We start from the raw sequence: 21,408 nt of genomic DNA, 5'->3' as shown, positions 1-21,408 counted from the left end.
TCAAAGAGCACCATCACATCACCCTGGAAAGCACAATGTTTACATTCCTGTGACAGATGGAAAATAGTTTGGTGGGCTGCACCACAGTCACATTTGGGTCCTGGTATTTTGTCCCATTTAATCAACAGGTCTGCACAACTCCCAAAGCTGAATAATATTCTATTAGCTACCTTCCATACTTTACAAGGTAAATCAAATCCTGCGGGCCTTTTGTTGGTGTTTATCAGGTTATGGATATCGAGTTGAACTGATTGCATCCATGTTCACAACCATTCATTCCCTAGATTGAAATTTTATGACTGCAGGATTTGTGAATATCTTATTGCTGGGCATTGAGATCTTGGTTTGGATAGGTCTGCATCAGCCATGTTTTTGTGGATGGGTAACCTTCTGTTTTCAACATTCATGGCGAAGAGCATCTTGTCAAGGAAGCGATGTGGCACAACATGGGTAGTCAGTGGATTAGAGTGGGTTTAATACATCTTCTGATGGTTCTCATTGTTGTATTGAGTTGAACATCAAATTTTGGACAAGGGGACTGTTGAACCATACTGAAGCACCATATTCCACAGTACTATACACAGATTCTAAGTGTTGTAGGAGACATAGCTGTACCACATAATTTTTGGAGAATGTTGTTTTGTATACTTCTTTTAGCTGCTACATTGGTAAGATGCTGTTTATAGCTCAAGCTCCTGTCCAGGGAAATGCCAAGGTACTTAGGTGTATGGCTGTGTGTAAGTCGGGTGCCATTAAGGTAGACATTCAGTTCACAGTTGGCAAAATTGTTATTGAGATGGAGATAGGAGCATTCTGTTTTTCCTGCTCTTGAGATAAACCACTATTTAGAGCAGTAGTCAGCCAAAATACTATTTCCTCAGTCCTTTCAATTAATTTGTGCCTTACTGCAATTGCCATATCATCAGCATAAGCAAACTTCGTGGATATTGTCTCAGGAATATCAGAGATGCATGGGTTGAAAAGAACTGAAGCAAAGACTGAGCCCTAAGGTAGGCCATTATTCCATTTCCTCTACTTGCTGACTGACTGATGCATGATTACTTGGAAAGTTCTATCACTCAGCATAAATGTTCAAGGAGAAAACTTGTATAATGTTCTGCAGGAGAAAACTTGTAAAAACTTGTACAGCAGACTGTGTCATAAGTGGCAGTCAGATTGATGAATAACTACTTATATCTTCATGGTCTCTGTGCCTCACACTCATGGGATAGAGCACCTGCACCGATCCCCGGATCGGCACCTAAAAAGCCCGGGATTTTTCACGCTCGGCCCCAGTGAGCATGCGCAGAAGCCCCAGTATGCATGCTTACAAGGGCCAGCGCGAGGATCCCGCCAGTTCCTTCTTGACCGCCACGTTGAAAGGATCTCCTTCAATGCTCCAGTCGGTACTTACCATTTTTTCTTCCTGGTTTTTCTACCTCGGTTTTTCCTTGGCCTGTTGGCCTTCTTTAGTTCTTCTGGACTTTGTTATTATATATATATATATATATATATATATATATATATATGTATGTATATATGTATATATATATATGTATATGTATTGTAGTGACTTTTAGTTGGACTTTCGCCCTAGGGGCACCCCCCCCCCACCGCTCCGCTCCTGCTTCCTATGGGAAAGCGTTGGGGGTTCTTCAAGCAGTGCCTGAAGTGTGGAAGTAAGATTGCTCCCCCGGATGGTCATTTCTTTTGCCTTCTGTGCTTGGGTGAGGGACACCACGTTGACTCATGCCTGCATTGCTTGAAATTTTCCAAACAGACAAGGAAAAATCGAGCAGCCAGATTGTTGGCGGCCTTAGTCAAATCGGCTCTCCTATCGCCAAAAATGGCATCGGGCCTTTCGGCATCGATGACCGAGACCTGGGTCCAAGAGGGGGAGACGATGGCACTCTCCCAGATGACCCCCCTGGGTTACTCGGTCTTTCACCAATCGCGGATTAGCGGGCCGGGGGGAGGGGTAGCGCTATTCATACGGGAGGGTTACTCCTTCCGGGCTCTCCCGGCCCCAATGATCGATGGTATTGAGTGTGCCGGCCTTGCGTGGGATGTCGGAGAGAGGTTGGCGATCTGGCTGGTGTACCATCCACCTAACACCGGCCAGCGCCTTACCATCCCTGATGGAGGCGGTGTCGGGCTGGGCGTTGGAGTACCCAGGACTTGTGGTCCTGGGCGACTTCAATGTCCATGCCGATGACGCGGCTTCCACTCGGGCGATGGACCTAGTGTCTTCCATGGCGACACTGGGACTCTCTCAATTTGTTATGACCCCCACGCATCAGGCGGGACACACATTAGATCTGATCTTTGCAACCGGGATTCAAGTGAACAAAATCGCAACTGAGGCGATGCCATGGTCGGATCACTTAGCCCTCAAGGCTCGTATGGAAGCGCTGCCACAACCCTGTAAGGGCGGAGAGCCTATTTTGGCTCGCCCACGGAGCCTGATGGACCCGGAACAGTTCCAAATGGCTCTTCGGGATCCTTGGCCCCCTGGCGATTCCCTTGACACCCTGGTTGATGCCTGGCAAGATCGGCTATTCGGGGTAATCAACGAGATCGCACCTCGACGTCCTCTGTGCCCTCGTTCGAGGCTGGCTCCTTGGTATACCTTGGAGCTACGCCGACTGAAACAAGGACTCCGACGACTAGAGAGGCAGTGGCGGCGCACTCGTGACGAAGCGACGAGAGCATCCTACAGAACGTTTATGAGGTCTTATGAGATGGCAGTCAAGGCCACGAAGAAAAACTACTTCGCGGCCAAGATTGCGTCTGCAAAGTCGCGCCCAGCACAATTGTTTAAAATAATTGGGCATTTAACCACACTGCCGCAGGGCAGACCAAATGTTAGAGAATTGGAAATAGGCTGTGAGGCTTTTGCGAAATTTTTTGCAGACAAAATCACGTCACTCCGCCAAGACCTGCCCATCACGTTAGATACAGTACATGAACTCGAGGCTCCGTGCCTGTCTTCCAGTTTAATCCTGGATCATTTCGACCCACTCAGCCTGGAGGAAGTTGACGGAATTCTCTCTTCTGCGCGCCCTACAACTTGTGATTTGGACCCATGCCCCTCCTGGCTAATTAAATCTTGCCCGAGGGAGCTTAGATGTCCTTTACGGGACATCATAAATAGATCCCTCTTGGAGGGGCGTTTTCCAATGCCTCTAAAAGAAGCCCTGGTCCGTCCCCTCCTAAAAAAAAGTACAGCAGACCTGGCCGAATTGGCAACCAGTCTCTAATTTACCGTTCTTAGGTAAACTTATAGAGAGGGCAGTGGCGTCGCAGCTACAGGGCTTTCTGGATGACGCTTCCATCTTAGACCCTTGCCAGTCTGGCTTTCGCCCGGGCCACGGGACGGAGACAGTGCTGGTCGCCCTGGTGGATGATCTCCAACGGCATCTGGACCGAGGTGGTGTGGCGGTGCTGATGTTGTTAGACCTGTCGGCTGCATTTGACATGGTCGACCATCGGTTACTGACCCGCCGCCTCGCCGATGTGGGGGTTAGGGGGTCAGCCCTACAATGGCTCTCCTCCTCCTTCCTTGAAGATCGGGGACAAAGGGTGGCAATCGGAGGCAAGCTGTCCCAGAGACGCACACTAGATTGTGGTGTGCCTCAGGGAGCAGTTTTCTCACCAACGTTATTTAACATCTATATGCGCCCCCTTGCCCAGATTGCCAGGAGTTACGGGCTTGGGTGCCACCAATATGCGGATGACACCCAGCCTGACTGCGTCCTAGAGAATTTAAACAGGGCTCTGCAGGCTATGGCAACTTGGTTAAGGCAGAGTGGACTGAAATTGAATCCAGCGAAGACAGAAGTCCTTTGCCTAGATCGGGGCGCCTGGGGGAGAGAAATACCTCTCCCAGTCTTCGACGGAGCGCCGCTGAAAGCGGCGTGCCGGGTCAGGAGACTGGGAGTTTTACTGGAGCCTTCACTATCAATGGAGGCCCAGATTGCAGCCACTGCCAAGTCAGCCTTTTCCACCTGAGGTGGGCAAAGCAGCTGGCTCCCTTCCTAGAGCGTCAAGATCTGGCAATGGTGATTCATGCAACGGTCACCTCGAGACTTGACTACTGTAATGCCCTCTACATGGGGCTGCCTCTGTACCGAATCCGGAAGCTGCAGCTAGTGCAGAACGCGGCGGCTAGATTGCTGTTGGGGCTCCCAATGTGGGGCCACATACAGCCTGGGCTGCGCGAATTGCACTGGCTGTCAGTTGTATACCGGATTCGTTACAAAGTGCTGGTTATCACCTTTAAAGCCCTATATGGTCGAGGACCTGCCTACCTTAGGGACCGTCTCTCCCCGTATGAACCCCAGAGAGCACTGAGGTCAGCTGGGAAAAACCTGCTGAACATCCCCGGGCCGAAAGAGGTGAAGTTGCAAAGCACCTGCAACCGAGCTTTCTCTACTATGGCTCCACGCCTGTGGAACCAACTTCCAGAGGAAATGCGGGCCCTGCCGGACCTTGAACAGTTCCGCAGGGCCTGCAAGACTACCCTCTTCCGGTTGGCCTTCACCGAATAAGGGGGAAACTGCTAAAGAACTCGCCATCATAAACATAAACGTAATCATAGCACCAGTATATATGTTATTAATTTTTATTAATTTTAGAATTTTAACTAGAATTTTAATTACACTGTTAATGTAGTAGTTTTAATGATTGTATAATTGATGTATGAAATGTTAGTCGCCCTGAGCCTGCTTCGGCGGGGAGGGCGGGATACAAATAAAAGTTGTTGTTGTTGTTGATGGGTGACTCAACACAGCTCGCGGTCACAACGTCGACAGGACCTTCGGTCGAGTTATCAGCGGCTACAGTTTCCAACCACAACCAGGCCACGAAACAGGCAGCCGACACCCCAGTGGAATCTACCTCAACTAAAAAGCATCGGGACGATTCAGGGGCCAAACAGTCGATCCTGAAGAAGCACAAGTCGAAGGAGAAGCGTAAGAGACAGGACAGACTTTCTCGCACTCCTTCCCCGTGCCGGGATGCTTCAACGCTGAGTCCGGCGACGTTGCAAGCTGCTGCACCGCGGAAGCTCCGAGCTTCACCCAGTAGCTGGAGAAACCCATTGGCGTCAGGAAGACTTGGATCACAACTGATCCATCTTTCGGGATCAGAGCAAGAGATTGACTTGACCCAGCAAACACCTTCCTCCCGGTCAGGCTCGCGCAGGCGGAGCAACAGCGGTTCAGTATCGGCGCTAGAGGCATCTGCATCGACCGAGCTGCTAGTCCAACTCAGGCTAGATAAGGTCCATCTGTGGGATAGAGAGGTAGAGTCAATAGCTCTTCTCCTTAGACCTCCACCACCCCTGATGTGGGACCAGAGTCCGTGGCCGTATTTGTATGGGGCCTACCCTTACCATTCGCCATACCCATGGTATCCTCCTAGTGACCCACTGGAATGGGATCAGTGCCCAGACGCTTCCCATTTTTTGAGAGTTTTGCACCATTCACTGGTACGTCGTACTCCTTCAGCATCGATAGCGATTCCTTCAGAGAGATGCAAGGAGAAGAATGGATACTCTCAGGCGGCCCATCGGTATCAACACGTCCTTCAGAGCGCACTTCGGCTCCGCAGCTTTCGGAGCATTCTGACATGAGAGAGGCACCTTCGACGTCGGATTCCGATGTTGGGGAGGAGGATCTGGATAAGACACAAGCTGAGCCATCACCTGGCTCTCATATCGCAAATGACCTGCCTATATCCTCTTCAGAAGACTTCAAATCTTATGGTGACTTAATCAAGCACATGGCACAATCCCTGTCCCTTACGGTGCTGCAGCCGCAGCCTGTTATTGATGACACAGTATTTGACATTATGCAGTGGGACACGTCAACAGAAGTCGCTTTCCCTGTCACCAGAGTTATCTTACAAGTGATCAAGGAGCCCTGGCTGAAGCCTGCATCCACACCAATCTCCTCACGCCGCTTAGATCACATGTACTGGATCCAAGAATCTGGGGCTGAGTTTCTCTTTACCCATCCCAAGCTTAACTCGGTGGTGGTCTCCTCATCACCGAAGGCTCACAAAACCCATTCTACCCCTCTGGATAAAGAAGGGAAAAAGATAGACAATGCTGGTAGATGCTTCTACTCTGCTGGGGCTTTGGGGATGAAGATCTCTAATTATGCAGCCTGTTTGATGTGGTATCAATGCTCTCTTTGGGAACAACTTACACCCATACTGTCCTCTCTGCAAGAGGATAAGCGATCTCTAGCAAAGAAGTTGCAAAGAGAAGGATTTGCCTTAGCTAAACAGCAGTTAGCCGCTTCCAAACACATGGTGGACATTTCGGCCAAGACATTCAGCTCTGCCATCTCGCTATGCCGCCACTCCTGGTTGCATTCAACCGCCCTTCAGTCAGATACCAGAGCCTAAGTGGAAGACCTTCCCTTTGAGGGAGAAGGTCTATTTAGCTCCACCACTGATAGTGTCCTGCAAGAAATGGACAAGAGTATTAAAACCTCCCGGAATCTCGGGGTGCCTGCTTCTTCTCATCCTGGAAAACCTAAGCCATGGCAGAAGCGTTGGCCTAAGAGACCTTATCAGAAATACTCACCTGACCAATCCTGGAGACCTCGTTCTTCACAAACTGGTAGCAGGTCACCCTATCGGGGAAACAACAAATTGAAGTTTACTTCAGCTTCAAACAACTCAAGCCCAAAGGGTCCTGTGCCCCAAAGTAGGGCCTTTGATTTTCCTGCCCTGCCAACCATGTTCTTCCCTCCCACTTCTGGACCCACTCGCCTCCACCCCTACTTACCTGCATGGGAATCCATATCCACAGACAAATGGGTGCTCTCCATTATAGAAAGGGGTACATGATAGAGTTTGTTCAGGTTCCGTCTCGGTTGATCTTCGTCATCAGGCCTCCCTCCTCTCCTCTGGTAGAGGAAGTGCACAACCTGTTGAAGAAACAAGCCATAGAACCTGTTCCTTAAGCAGACAGGAGCAGAGGGTTCTACTCCCGGTATTTCCTGGTCCCCAAACGGGATGGTGGACTGAGACCAATTATGGACTTACAAAACCTGAACAAATTCGTCATGTACGAGAAATTTCGGATGTCCACTGTACACACAATCCTCCCTCTCATCTACCAAGGGGACTAGATGGCCCTCTGGACTTGAACAATGCCTACTTCCATGTCAGGATCCATCCATCCTGCAGACAGTACCTCAGATTTGTAATTGGCCCCAACCACTTTCAGTACAAAGCTCTTCTGTTCTGGCTGTGCACTGCGCCGCGGGTGTTTACCAAGATGATGAGCGTGGTGGCCACATATCTGAAGCTTCAAGGGATAGTCGTCTTTCCATATATAGATGATTGGCTCCTGGTGGTGGATTTGGAAGATCATCTGTCCTGCCATATTTCCATAATTCTTCGGCTCCTTCAAACCCTCGGCCTGCAGGTAAACACAAAAAAGTCACGTTTGCTTCCATCAAGGAAAGATCAGTTTATAGGAGCCCTTCTAGACATGAACTTACATTGTGTGTTTCTACCCCAGCAGAGAGCAATGGACATTATAACCCTCATCCGTCTCCTCCAACATAGGAGGTGGGGCATGATGCAACAGCTACAGAGGTTGTTAGGCCTGATGACGGTGACCACCAACGTATTGGTGTTTGCAAAGCTCCACATGTGAGTACTCCAAATTTAATTTCTCAAGAGGTTTCACCCTCTACAGGATTCCCCACGAAAGAAGTTCACGATTCCTACCTCTATCCTACAGTCCTTAGAATGGTGGACCTCAATAGACAATATATGTCAAGGAGCACCCTTCCACTTACCTATTACGACAGCTACGATCACTACGGGTGCTTCCCTGTGGGGATGGGGTGCCCACATGAACACTCTGTGTGTGTGGGGACCTTGGCTGTTACCTCTGACCTGTTGCCACATAAACTGCCTGGAACTTCTAGTAATCCATTTTGTTCTTCTGTCTTTCCATCCCTTGATCTTAGGGAAAGCTGTAGCAGTGCTTACGGACAGTACCACAGCCCTCGGCTATGTCAATCAGCAAGGCGGGACGATCTCTCGCAGACTTTATGCCCTAGCAATGGAGATGTGGACAGAGTGCCTGGATCTTAGGGAAAGCTGTAGCAGTGCTTACGGACAATACCACAGCGCTTCCCAAGGTGCTCAACCTGCAAGCGGATTTCCTGAGCAGGGGAGCCATGTCTCCCCATGAATGGGAAATACAATGGTACTTTTTCCAACCAGTGTTTCGGCAGTGGGGCTATCCCCAGTTCGACGTTTTCGCAACGGCTATGAATCGGACATGTCCCTTGTTTTGCACCAGGGGAGGGTTGGACCCAATGTCCTTGGGGAGGGTCTTCTATTCCCTTGGAAAGGACTTTTTCTTTACATGTTTCCACCTCTGCCACTACTTATGAAGGTAGTCAACAAGATTCAGAGGGAGCAGCCGAGGTGCATTCTGGTAGCACCATGGTGGCCTCGGCAGAACTGTTTTCCGATCCTGCTCAAACTTGCGCAGGGAGTTTTCCATCACTTCCCAGCAGAGCCAGATCTCCTGTCAGCCCAAGAAGGCCAAGTACTCCACCACAATGTGCCTCACTTGAAGTTGACAGCCTGGTTCATCAACCCCAAAGGTTCTGAGATAGGGCCCAGCAAGTTCTTCTGAACAGCAGGAAGTTGTCTACTAGATGATCTTAAGCAATAAAATGGGCTAAGTTCGTCCAGTTCTTGTCTGCTACTGATGTCCCACCCCAGTTGGTGAGTTTACCTGTGATTTTCAATTTTGTTCTATCTCTGGTCGATGCTGGCCTCGCCTTTTCCTCAGTGAAGGTTTATTTGTCGGCTATATTTGCCCAGCATGTACCGATTGAGGGGCATTCAGTATTTGCGCATCCTCACTTGAAACAGTTTCTGAAGGGACTCCTCAGGCTTCATCCTCCCATGAGATCACCTCCACAGTCGTGGGATTTGCCTTTAGTACTGACTAGGCTGACTAGGCAATCCTTTGAACCAATGGCAACCTGTTTCCCTACAACAGCTATCCTGGAAGACTGCATTTTTGGTTGCAATTACATCAGTGTGAAGGGTGGGAGAACTCATGACTATGCATTGCGACCACCCTTACTTAGTTTTTCACGAGTCAGGGGTGTCTTTGGCTCCAGATGTTTCATTTCTCCCTAAGGTTTCCCAGTTTCACCTCAATTTGGATGTCTGGCTCCCCACATTTTACCCGACGCCTATCTCTGATGAGGAGCAGCAGCTGCATGCACTAGACGTGAAGCGTGCACTGCTTTTCTATTTGAGTCACTCAAAGAGCTTCCGAAAGGACCAGCATCTTTTTGTGTCCTATGCTGCTCCTTGGTTGGGCTCCAAAATCTCTTCTCAGAGGCTCTCGACGTGGCTTACTGAGACTATCAGACTTTGTTACCTTCTAGCGAAAAAGCCATTGCCTGGGCCCATCCAAGGGCACTTTACTAGGTCTATGGCAATGTCAATGGCGTTCCTGAAGGGCATATCCTTGATGGATGTTTGCAAGGCAGCCACGTGGTCCTCTCCTCATGCCTTCATGAAGCATTACACTCTGGATGTGCGTACACAGCAGAGGATTCGATTGGGAGCTGTAGTGCTGCAAGCTGTCTCTTCTGGTTGACCGTCTACTCCCGCCTCCAGGTATGTCTTGCTTGCTAATCTTCCATGAGTGTGAGGCACAGAGAACACAAAGAAGATAAACAGGTTGCTTACCTGTAACTGATGATCTTCGAGTGGTCCTCTGTGCATTCACACTACCCGCCCATCTTCCCACCGCTAACGGTCTCCCTATTTTAGGGACTTCCAGTGGTCAGGAAGGAACTGGCAGGATCCTCGCTCTGGTCCTTGTGAGCATGCATACTGGGGCTTCTGCGCATGCTCACTGGGACCAAGCGTGAAAAATCCCAGGCTTTTTAGGTACCGATCCGGGGGTTGGCGCAGGCTCTCTATCTCATGAGTGTGAATGCACAGATGACCACTCGAAGATCATCAGTTACAGGTAAGCAACCTGTTTGTCTTAAGGCACTTCTGATACCCTGCTTCAATGAAAGTTGTTTAGCTGAGAACCTAGTCTTCACAACTACAATGGGCTCAGAATCCTGCTTGCTCTATAGCGACATGTGTGTTAATCTGTCACTGATTCTGTTCAGGATTAGCCTCTTGAGGAGTTTATAGGAGGAGCTCAGAAGGCAAATAAGTCTGTAATTTTCCAACAGATGTTTTGGTTTTCCTGGTTTCAGAATAGCAACTACCTTTGCTGTCCTGAATTCCCTTGGGAGTCTTCCTGTTCTCATGATGTCAGTCAGAAACTTTGTGAGCCACTTCTTAATGAACATACTGCTATTGATCAGGAACTCGTTATGGATGCAGTCAGAGCCTGGTATTTTGCTCTTGATTTTCTTCAGTGCCTTGGAAATCTCATGAAGAAATCCCCTGGCAGTTTGCAGTCTTTAGGGCATTTGCATTTCAAAATCTGGAGTTCTTTTTTATATTGATCGTAAAATCTCAGTCCTTCAGAGCTCTGGATAAAGATACCAGTCGGTCAACTACCTGGTTCAATGTTACCTTCAGGTTTCTTTAGCTCACAGGTGGGCTTGCACCTAGTTTTTTCAACAATCTCTAGGCTTTCCTACTGGAATGCTTGAAATCCAAATTTGCAGTTGCATCAGTTCATTTTTGTCTGCATGTAGCATTGAGTTCATGGAGTAGTTTATAATCTACCTCTGGGTCTTTGCAGTTGAGGAAATTTTGATACTGCCTCTTGCTCTGATCACTCCAGCCTAGAATATATCATTTCCCATATCCTTGAGGAATGTGCCTTTTGGCCGTAGATATAATAGCTCTGATGAAATGGTGCTAGTAATTATGTGTTGGAGGGACCCATCCAAGACATCTATCCAGATCTTCACTGAAACCTTTCCAATTTGCCCTCTTAAAGTTCCATCATGATCTTTGAAAAAGATCTGATAACTGATATTTGGATTCCTAGCTCAAGGATTACAGTTCGATTCTGACTGTGTGGGAAAGCCTCAAGAACACGTCTGACTATAGGCCAAGGGCTGACTTCTCTGGTCCAATTAAGCAAATAAATTAGGGTTGGATTCTCAGTTCCATGCAGCTGATCTGAAACTGCCTTTGTCTTTAGCATTGAAAATGAGGTGCAAACCATGTTCTTCAGCCCAGCTGACAAGTGCTTCACCATTCTTATAATTAACCATTATCTCTAGTTAGGTTCATAGGACATGTGCTGGCCATGAAACTACAGGAGGTTTGTAAACACTGACAACGTATACTTTCCCAACTTTTACCACAATTCTGGGGATGTCATTGTGGACGTTGGTCAATACCAGCTTCACATTTTCAGTGTTGCCTTGGGCATGTCACTATGCTGCAGGTATGATGATGTGTGATGCCAGTAACATAATATCCCACAATTTTTGCTCTGTGTTGAACTTGATTTTGTTATCAAGATGAGTTTCTTGAACAAGAGCTGAATTTACTGTATTGACAATGTGGCAGAATGTGCCTTCTCTGGCCTGGAGGTCCCGTTCTGCCCTGCCCTCCTAGGGGTTCTCAACTCCCTGGAGGGGCATTTCTTTTACTCTTGAGTAGCCTTCCACCACCACCTGATCAATCCACTGGGATGATCCAGACCCCCAGCTTCCCTTCTAAGCTCTGAGGCCTTTCCTTTGGGTCTTGCGCTGCCCAGCACCTGGCAACCATGGAAATTCCTATCTCCTTCCACTGATCAGGTGAAGTGGGCTAAGAGCTTTTCCTATAGATTCTAGAAAGTCCCTTCCTGATAGTCTCTCTGGAAGTGAACTGGCCCATCCCATTGTCTCTTCTGCTAGATCCATTAGTATTTTTAAGAGATGCATTTGGAAGGCCATGGGCTAATTTCCTCCCCCCTCCTGCTTGTTCTTAGCTTGTGGGGAGGATGGTTAAAATACATAGTGGGGATATGACTCATTGCCAACTTCCCAGGAGATAAGGAATTCCTTCACAGCCAATAAGTTTTGTAATGAATATCGGCATTTAGACTTGCTTATACCTTCAGTATTCATTTGGCAGATTTGGATGCTGTCTTCTATATCCCTTGTTGAGTAGTCCTGAGAAGGACTGCTTGATAGGTTGATTGTTTCCATGTATGTAATGTAGCCAGAAGAGCCTGCATCACTACATCACTTCTAGGGGAAAATCAGAAGGAATTGCTGGAAACTCTGTGGTAAACTGTAGAGTTTCCGCTGATTCCTAGAGCTACCTATATATAACTTCTGCATTTGTCCCAGAAGTCACAAAGCAACACAGCCAACTTCACTATTAAAAACAATATTCTCAGAGTTTCAGCAGGCAACTAGGGTTAGCAACACTGTTTTATGGAGTTGGGATAATCATAAGGCCTTTTCAGCCTTAACAACTGCTCTCACATTTGAAATCCTGAAAGGAAGGTGTGGGACATTTTACAATTTCACATTTTGTTTCCCTTCTTGCTAAATTTTGGATTACATTCAAGTTTGCTGACTCTAATATACATGTTTCCTTATAAAACCTTAAACTTTTTATGTTGTACATACTGAAGAGATCATATCCTCTTTTCCAGTAGCTTATTGAGATCTTTAAGATCAGGCTAAACCAACTTTTAAATAATATGACTTATGTTTTAAGTTAGCTTGATGGTTACTCCATAGCTGATGGTTATTTCCTTCCCTCCAGGGGTCTGGCTAGCGCTTGTTAACGTGACTCATCAATATGGTGTAAGCATTATTTGAGAATAAGACAATAATTAGCAGATTTAAATTACAAATAAAACAGATTTATCCTAAATGTTAAGTAAATTTCCTAATCTTCCAAATAGCAGTAATGTAAGTTGTACAGAGAAGTTTTCTTCCATAAAAGCTTTCAAGGAGAAAAATATCTGTCAAGAATGAGAGTCAGGCCATATCTGGGAATTCTTATTTTCCACTTCTGTATCAAATTTGTTGAAGATCAACCATAACCACAAATTTCAGACCATTAAAGAGGAGCTCAGAAAGTGGGAGAAACTATCACCTAATTTAGGGAGAAACTATCACCTAACCGTAATTTCTCACTGTGCTGGGCAGCCTCCCCGAACTCATACATGCAGTTCAGGGGTCGAATTCAGCCCTCAGAGTGCTCCTATCAGGCCCCCAAGCAACAGGCTGTCATCTTCTTCCTTCTCCCTATAGCTCTCTTTTTTCTGCATAACAGCTTGCTTTGCAAGGCTTGCTCAATTGTACAGGAGCTACAGAGCAAAACCTCTGTTTTCTCTGTTGGCTGAGGCTCCTCCCTTGGGGAGGAAGGGGGGAGGAATAGCTTGCTTTGCCAGGCTCTCTCAGTTGCACAGCAGAGGTACTGAGCCAAGTCTCTCTTCCTTCTATTGGCTGAGGCTCCCCCCCAAACCCCTGGGGAAGGAAGGAAAGACCCAGAGCTTCTGTTGCCCAGTGGCCTGGATCCCATGGGAGAAATACAAAGAAAGAATCTTTAAGACCAATGAGTGCTAACATTTTAAGCATGCTTTAAGTTTTTTTTTTAAATGCATATTTGTGTTTGTCTGTGTTCTTTATTGTCACACCTCTGCTGCCCCCCGGGGGGGGGTCTCTTGGCCAGTCCTCCTGGTGGGCCTCATCGCCAGCTGTGGAGGTCTCAGAATGGGAGGAGGTTGGATTGCTACACCCTTCTGACACTCCTTTCCCCGGCTCAACACTGGAGGCTCCCGTAATCTCTCTCTGTGCTGGGCAGCCTCCCCGTCTCATTTGCCTCTCTTCCTCCTCGACCTCTCATCTTGGCTTCCTTTTAGTCCCCTTTGAGCCACACCCATTTCTTCCTGCTCCCTCCCTGGGCTGGCCCCGCCCCTCTTTAAAAGCTCCGATGCTAGACCCTGGCGTCCTGGGGCAGTTCCTTCATCTGGCCTTCGTGCTGGCCCTCGGGTGGGCAGGGCTGCAAGGCGCCGCCATGGTTCAGGGCAAGCTTCGACGGCTCATCACGGGCTGGCCCCAGTACTTATCTGGCAGCCGGCTGGCTTCTCTCACGTCGGGCGGCTGCGGAGTCTGGCGCGTCTGCCACCTGGTCCTCCAGGCTCCTTGGATCATGTTGGGGTGAGTGGGGGTGCTGCACTGGCTTGCGACGGGGTCGGCGCGAGGCTCAGCCGGGGGGGTGGTCATGGGGGGTACGACCACCCCCCCTCAGCCGAGTCCGGAGGTGGGACATTTATAAAATATATATCTCTGCTACCTAATGTTAAATAGGTACACACCTACACCTAGCTTGAGAATTTTAATGCAACCTGCCAGATCTCTGTATATATTGGAATATTTATTAATTTTTATGGTTTTATCTGTTTTATCTGTTTTAAAGTTATTCCCTTACATGTTTAAATATTGTTTAATTTATGTTGGATCTAATGCTGGAAGCCACCCTGAGCCACTTATGGGAAGGGCGGGATATAAATTCTAAATAAATAAATAAATAAATACACACGTGGCCCAGCCCAAGAAGGCTCGGCCCAACCCGACATGGTTCGGCCCAACAAGGTCTCATTTATGTCAGATTCAGCCCTCATAACAAATGAGTTCAGCACCCCTGATCTAACTGGTATGAGTGTTTTCACGTGATAAAAAACTTCCTGTTTCCTAAACTCTTCTTTCTCTTCTGCACTCTCCCCATAGATCTTTCTTAAAAAAATTATTAAATCAGTGGCAAAAAGCATTTAATGACTTCCTCTGGCAACATGAACATCCCTGGATTGGTTTTAAAATTTTGCAATTTCACTATTCTCAAAGTGGTTAAAACTATCCTGATATTGCATTATACAATAAGACAGCATTGTTGACTATTGTAGTAAAACTACTTTGGAAAGCAGACTACGCTGACTGGACTGAAATTGTTCAACCTCTTCTTTACCCTTTGACTATACTAGAGGTTCTTTGGAAATCTCCTTCATCTTGTTTGCACTTGGTTCATAAAAATACTAGCTGGAGCATCCAGAAACTACTCACCTGAAAGATATTTCGTCTAAGCAAGATCTTCTTCCAAAATACATCTTGAGGAAAAATTACCGTACATTCTGAAATTCCTTGGTTCTTTTACCTCCAGCTCTGACATGTTACATCTCAACTTAATCTCACTGCAATTTTACAGACTCCTCAAACAGATTTTGAAAGACTCATTGACATTATGGGTTGGATTATAGAGGCCTCACATCACAAATTTACAAAATATTTATATGTAAATCCAAATCCAAACCACTGCTGTATCAATTAGCTTGTAATTGCGATTGTTAAAAAAGAATTTACTGAGGCTGACTGGTCTTTTATCTGGCAAACCATTCTAACAAACATGGCTTCTAGATATATGAAACTTCAAAACTTTAAGATATTAACACAATAATATCTTCAGCCACAAAAATTAGCATGGATATTAGCTTCTCATTCTTCCAGTTGCTGGAAAGAGTTTGGTGGTATCATATCCTTTGCACATTGTTGGTGGCAATGCTCAGTCATTGAATCTTTCTGGAAATTGATACTGGATCAGATCACACTGTTTACAATATTTCTTTATCCCCAAATATCATCTTCCTTCTGTATTGGCATGATTCTCAAGTTTCTAAAATCAGCCGTGAGTTAATTCACAGCTTACTAACTGCAGCCAAAGCTGCCATTACTTCATTTTGGAAATACAAACTATCTCCATCACTTTCCCTCTGGTACATTAAAATTTGGGATCAACGGATCATGGAGAAGATCATGGACCAACTCTCAGTATCAGATATTTATCAGAAAATATCCTTCACAGAAAAATGGTTTCCATACTTCAAATTTACTTCAATACATGACCTGCTACCCCTCAATCTGACATACTGACAGCTTCTTTCTTTCTAATTCTTTTATCTCTCCTTCCCTTTAGTTTTCCTCATATTCTCTTAGATTTTAATTGGACTTGGGATGCTGTATTTTCAAAATGGCCTCTGGCTACAAGAAGAACGCTGAATTTGTATATTCATCTATTTGAATGTAACATTCATCCAGTTTTTTCTCTATTTCCTTTTATTGTATAAAATATTTTTTCTTTATAAATAGGTGCAGTAGTTTCAGCAGTTTGTTGTATATGTGTGTTTGTGTTCTAGTCTCTGTAATTTTTCAATATTCAATAAAAATTTTGAATAATTTTAAGAAAAGAATGAGAGTCAATATGGTATCCCTGGAGAAAGGATGGGTTGAAAATACACTGCACAGATAAATGTTATAAGTAGGATACCTTGATGTATCTAGTCTCCCAAGAAGGCTCATCCTAACCTGATTATTTAATTGCATATCTTGTTGAGCCAGCAGCCTTGGGGAACAAATATACAAACTATTGTACACTGACATTAATTAAAAAACCAAAATGGCAGACAGACAAGTTCAACTACATAGAGACAGAATGCAAGATAACTTTTTTTTTCTAGCATTGTAGTTCTTTCCAGGGCTATTTTTCTGGGAAAATAGGTGCTGGAGCTCTCAAGAGGGAAATGAAGGAGTAATACACAGGTACCCCTCATGAACTTTTAAACATTTTATGAGAATTTTGTTTCCACAGAGTAGTTCTGGAACTCTATTCAGCCAGATTCCCACAGAAGAAAAGCCCTGGTTCTTCCCTGTTTTCTTATCTATCTTTAGTATATTAATAAGCAGAGCACACTTTTCAAGCTAATTTGATGAGGGGCAAGAAAGGCTAATTCTTTCCACAAATCAATTTAATTTAGGGTGAAGTGCATGAGAGTAGAAACTTGTCTCCTGCTTCCAAAAAGATAGCTCCCTACTTGTAGTAATCTCTGATGGGTAGAAACTGAATTTTTGCATTCCACCACCAATTACTTCAGTGGTGAAGGAACTGTAGCTTGTGTGTTTATGTCAGGAAAGATCCACAAACTGTTCCCCCATGAGCTGTCACACAGTGACCCAAATTAAATACAAATGTGCTTCAGCTCTGAGATTTCAATCTGACCCATTCACTAATTTTTAAATCCAAAATGTGGAAAAAACCTTAATTCATATTATTATGCCACAATGTGCCAAAGATAAAAACAGGATTTTTGAAGTGCACATTTGCTGGTGATGGAATAATCACCAGTTCTGTCTGTAGAATTTGAGTTGGCCTTACATTATATGCAAAAACTTTAGCATTGCCTAGTTATTGTTTCCAGAATATTGACATTTGTGAGGATATTTGAGGAGTATGAGGGGAAAAACAAGTCAATACAGTGTAATTTTCATTGGACCACATTTTGCTGTTAAGATTTTCAAGCTTTGAGATTTGGAAATCTGTTCTAAAGTTGAAATGAACTACATTCACGTGTTTAAGTAGATCTCATCAGCATTTGCAGCTCTCTTCAGCATTTGTCACTGGAAAAAAGAAAGGGGGGAAGAAAAACAATGTATTTTCTCTCAGAGATGACTGGAATCAGAGCTACTCACAATATCCCTGTGAAAAATTATCCCGCTTGCCTCCAAGAGCCACTGATTATGCAAGCAATGTGGCTTTTTGGTTGAGCTGTTACTAATCTGCTTTTGCTGTATTCCAGGGTGGTGATTTATCCTAATTTTGTTCATTTAAGCAAATGAATGCAGGAATAATCTCTCCTTGAAGAAATCTCTTCTTGTTCAAGGACTTAACTGAGTTATCTAACCAGGACAGTTGCATTATGCCAATACTAGTTTCCTCATATAAATAACTTGATGGAAGGTATTTGAATAGATTCTATAGTATTTTCTGTCATTCAGTATATTTTCATGCACATGAGATTCGGGGTGAGGGACAGACAGATGGGCAGATGTTTTGGTGGAGGGAGCCGCTCTAGAGTACTTTCTAACAGAGATGCCAAACTGTCAAGCGATAGATCAAGAAACAGTCTTCCTGACAGGCACAGTTCAGTCCGGAGAATTCCTTTTGTGACTACATCTGAGGTGCCTGCTGCTAAGACTCTTTCCCATCAGACCTGTCTGATATGGTCAAGTAGTTCTAAAGCTTTCATATCTCATTTTTTTTCTAGTGACATTTATTTATTTAGTTATTTAAAATGTTGGCCTCATGACAAATAATCCAAATACAAAATAATGGCCAGTTTTTTTCGGTTGGAATTACAAATTTTCTCTCTGTCTGTGGGATGTTTGTTCACATTATGATTTCACTTGAATGCTCTTAATAGATCTTAATTCTGCAGTTACTGTCTCCCCCCCATTTTTAAGCACATGCATATTTCTAGGGTTTAAGGGACAAAGGAACAAATGTATTCACTTTAGGAAGCTGTCTAATCTCTGGCCCTACAGAACAGCTTTTACAGATAAGATTAAACCATTCCTGAATGACCCTTTTTCAACCCTAGAAGCCCCCCCCCCCTTTTTTTTTTTCATTTGTACTGGTGCTTGTCAGTTGTGGCAGGATTTGATAACAGTTTGCTAGAGACGTAAACACACAGTAACAGAACAACAAGAACTGGGCATCATGGGTTATAAATCTTCAGTAAGCCCATTTCTCTGGCAGGACTATGAATCTGTAACTGTCATAGTCAAAGGGAGAAGGCATTGTCCTTTGGCCTGTTAAATATCTGAAGTTCAGGCACCAATGAAGACTCTTCAGGAAACAATCAGAGGCATCTATTGAGACTTTTCTCATTTATCCAATTGTTTGTTTTATCTTAACTTTCCATATTGCACTAAAAATATAATTTTAAAGGTGTAGATTTTAATCCATTTAATAATATTAGTTGTATCATCCAAAGACATTACTGTCCTTGTCTGCTTTTTCAGCAAAATGGGTGATAGATCAAGATGGGTAGCCATATTAGTCTTTCTTTAGAAATAGAAAAGAGCAAGAGTTCAGTAGCACTTTAACGACTAGCCATATTTGTGGCAGGGTATAAGCTTTCATGAGTCACTGCTCACTTCTTCAGATACAGCTGGAATTGGGAATTGTGTTATTTCTGTCAAATTCTCTATAAAATATTGATTGTGTTCCAAAGACCTATGCATACTTGGAGCTCCCATTACTGACTATGACAGATAGAGCTCTCAGTTCTTCCTCCTCAATTGGATCTTTACAATTTATACCACTAGGGAAGTTCTCATTGTGTAGAAAATGTACATTGTGTAGTGCCACTGTCTGTAATAATAAATGTCATGAAGTGATTTTTGTTTAGATTTGGTAGCATCTTATTTCATGAGTGGACTAGGAAGTGCTATTTGTAAGTACTGGGATGGATCCAACAGAAAAACCACATAAGCTGGAGGAAGGAAGTGAGAGGATAAGTGTAGGATCCACCACACTGCAGTTAATAATGTCCATTCACAGTCAGGTTCTGACTTACATGAAAACAATGAGACAGAAAGAAAGAATCAGAGATGCTATTCCATACTGCATAGAGAGCTCAAGTTCATTGAATAAACTTCTAATATTAGGGATAATGTAATCCTCACATTTTGAGCCCAAAACTGGTTTTGTGATGTGCTAGTATTTAAAATCATAGTTCTTGAATGAGGCTTGCTTGCTGAACCTGGTTCCTGCAAGCCTTTCCTAATACCTTGTTACATTCAGAATGTTTGAGAGACTACAAAGAAGACTTATGGTTGGTCAATTTAGGACTGGTCTGGAATTCAAAGACATGTAATGTGTGCCCCCCCCGCCCCAATTTCTGGATTTCATTCCATCACTAATCATAGATGCTTAATTTCTGTAGTGAATGATAACTTGTCCTTACTTGTAATCATAGATGTTTTTGCTTGCCTTCAGTGTGGGATAAACAACAAAGAAATTTGATGCCTAAATATATACTAGTGATGTCATCTGAGAACATTTCATTATTATACCTTGCAGAATAGCTTAAAAATGAAGGATGGGCATCAAGCCACTAAACCATTGTGATGTCAGAGGAAGGGAGAGACTGTTAGTCTCAAAGTCTGTAGTGTACAAATGAGTACACGGGCAACATTTAATTTTTTTGTCTGTGGTATCAACATGCCTAAAGTTGGGCCTGCAATGAATGGCTTTAGTTCATGCTTCCAAAACATCTTACATTGCATTTGTGTAAAAGACAAATAATCTAGCATTGTCTGGTACTTTGCCCTCCTTTGAGAGCCATTGTATCACATTTTCATTCTTTTCTTGGCAGCTCCATCTCAGATTGCTGTGATCCAAGCAAAGGAAATAACAAGGCACAGTGTGGCACTGGCCTGGCTGGAACCTGACAGGCCAAATGGAGTCATCTTGGAGTATGAAGTAAAATATTACGAAAAGGTATTATTCAACCTGGACAACTGTTATTTCCCCAATTCTGCTCAATACCAGAGCCAAATAGGGTTATCATTATTATTCACGCCAGCACCCATGATCAGAGCCAACTGTGTTTGCCTTTATGATCCTTTCCAGTTTGATGGTTCGTGGATTAAAGCAGCTACAGAGAATAGCACGCTGCACCTTTCTCTTACTGTCTACCAATGGTACCATTTTTTCTCCCTCTTTCTCTTCCCTAGAACCATCCAATTCCAGTGGGGCAATTTATAACGAGAATCAATAAACGAGAGAAGTAGTGCAACATTAGCCTTACAACAGAGGCAGAAGTGTAGTAATGAAGTACATAACACAGTAATAATAATGAACTCTGCATGATCTGATAGCTTTGCCCAGAATTGTGGTGGGTTTTGATAGATTTTAATAGAAAATAACGGAAAAGAAAATTACATTTTTCATCTCCTTCAACTTATACAGAGACATTATTTCTACAAATAATTTGTCCCTCCTCCGATTCAGGACTATTGAAGAGCTATTTCCTCTTAAGGTTGTCTGCAAAATGAGTATTTTTTTTTGTTCCACCTTCCTTTTCTTTCACTTTAAAAAAAAGAAAGAAAATCACTTAATTTGCTTCTCTGTTAAAACCAGATCAGAAATAGGCTGCAGATTTTCAATAGAATGGGAATCAGTCATTCTGTCTGTCTCTGTCTCTCTCTCTCTCTCTCTCTCTCTCTCTCTCTCTACACACACACACACACACACACACACACATACATATACACAAAGACAAAATGGAGCTGTTCCACCAGGCTTTTAGTTGAGGCTGCGGGCGTCTATTCTTGATCTGGTTGGCCTCTCCAGATGATAATCCATTTTGTCACCTGTGCTACAAAATGGATTATCATCTATGAGATATCATGATGTGATGATACGGTAAACTTCTCCAAGTGCTGTTGAGTTGCCTGTTTTTAAAATGTTTTTATTGTATTTTATTGTTTTATCATATGTTGTACTCCACTCTGAGCTCTACGGGGAATGGGTGGAATAGAAATATGCATGCATGCATACATACATACATACATAAAT

The 21,408-nt window shown here is 44.4% G+C and overlaps 1 protein-coding gene across 1 annotated transcript in view; it reads left to right on the top strand.

Annotated features, from left to right (window-relative positions):
* EPHA4 (EPH receptor A4) overlaps positions 1 to 21,408 on the top strand; it is a 253,169-nt gene that overhangs the window by 173,752 nt on the left and 58,009 nt on the right. The window contains exon 6 of the mRNA XM_060242183.1: positions 20,204 to 20,328. Coding sequence (XP_060098166.1) covers positions 20,204 to 20,328 — 125 coding nt within the window. The remainder of the gene's footprint in view (positions 1 to 20,203; positions 20,329 to 21,408) is intronic.

Source organism: Heteronotia binoei, chromosome 6, assembly GCF_032191835.1.
Source record: "Heteronotia binoei isolate CCM8104 ecotype False Entrance Well chromosome 6, APGP_CSIRO_Hbin_v1, whole genome shotgun sequence".
NCBI classification, from domain to species: domain Eukaryota; kingdom Metazoa; phylum Chordata; class Lepidosauria; order Squamata; family Gekkonidae; genus Heteronotia; species Heteronotia binoei.
This window is presented reverse-complemented; position numbering and strand designations above follow the sequence as displayed.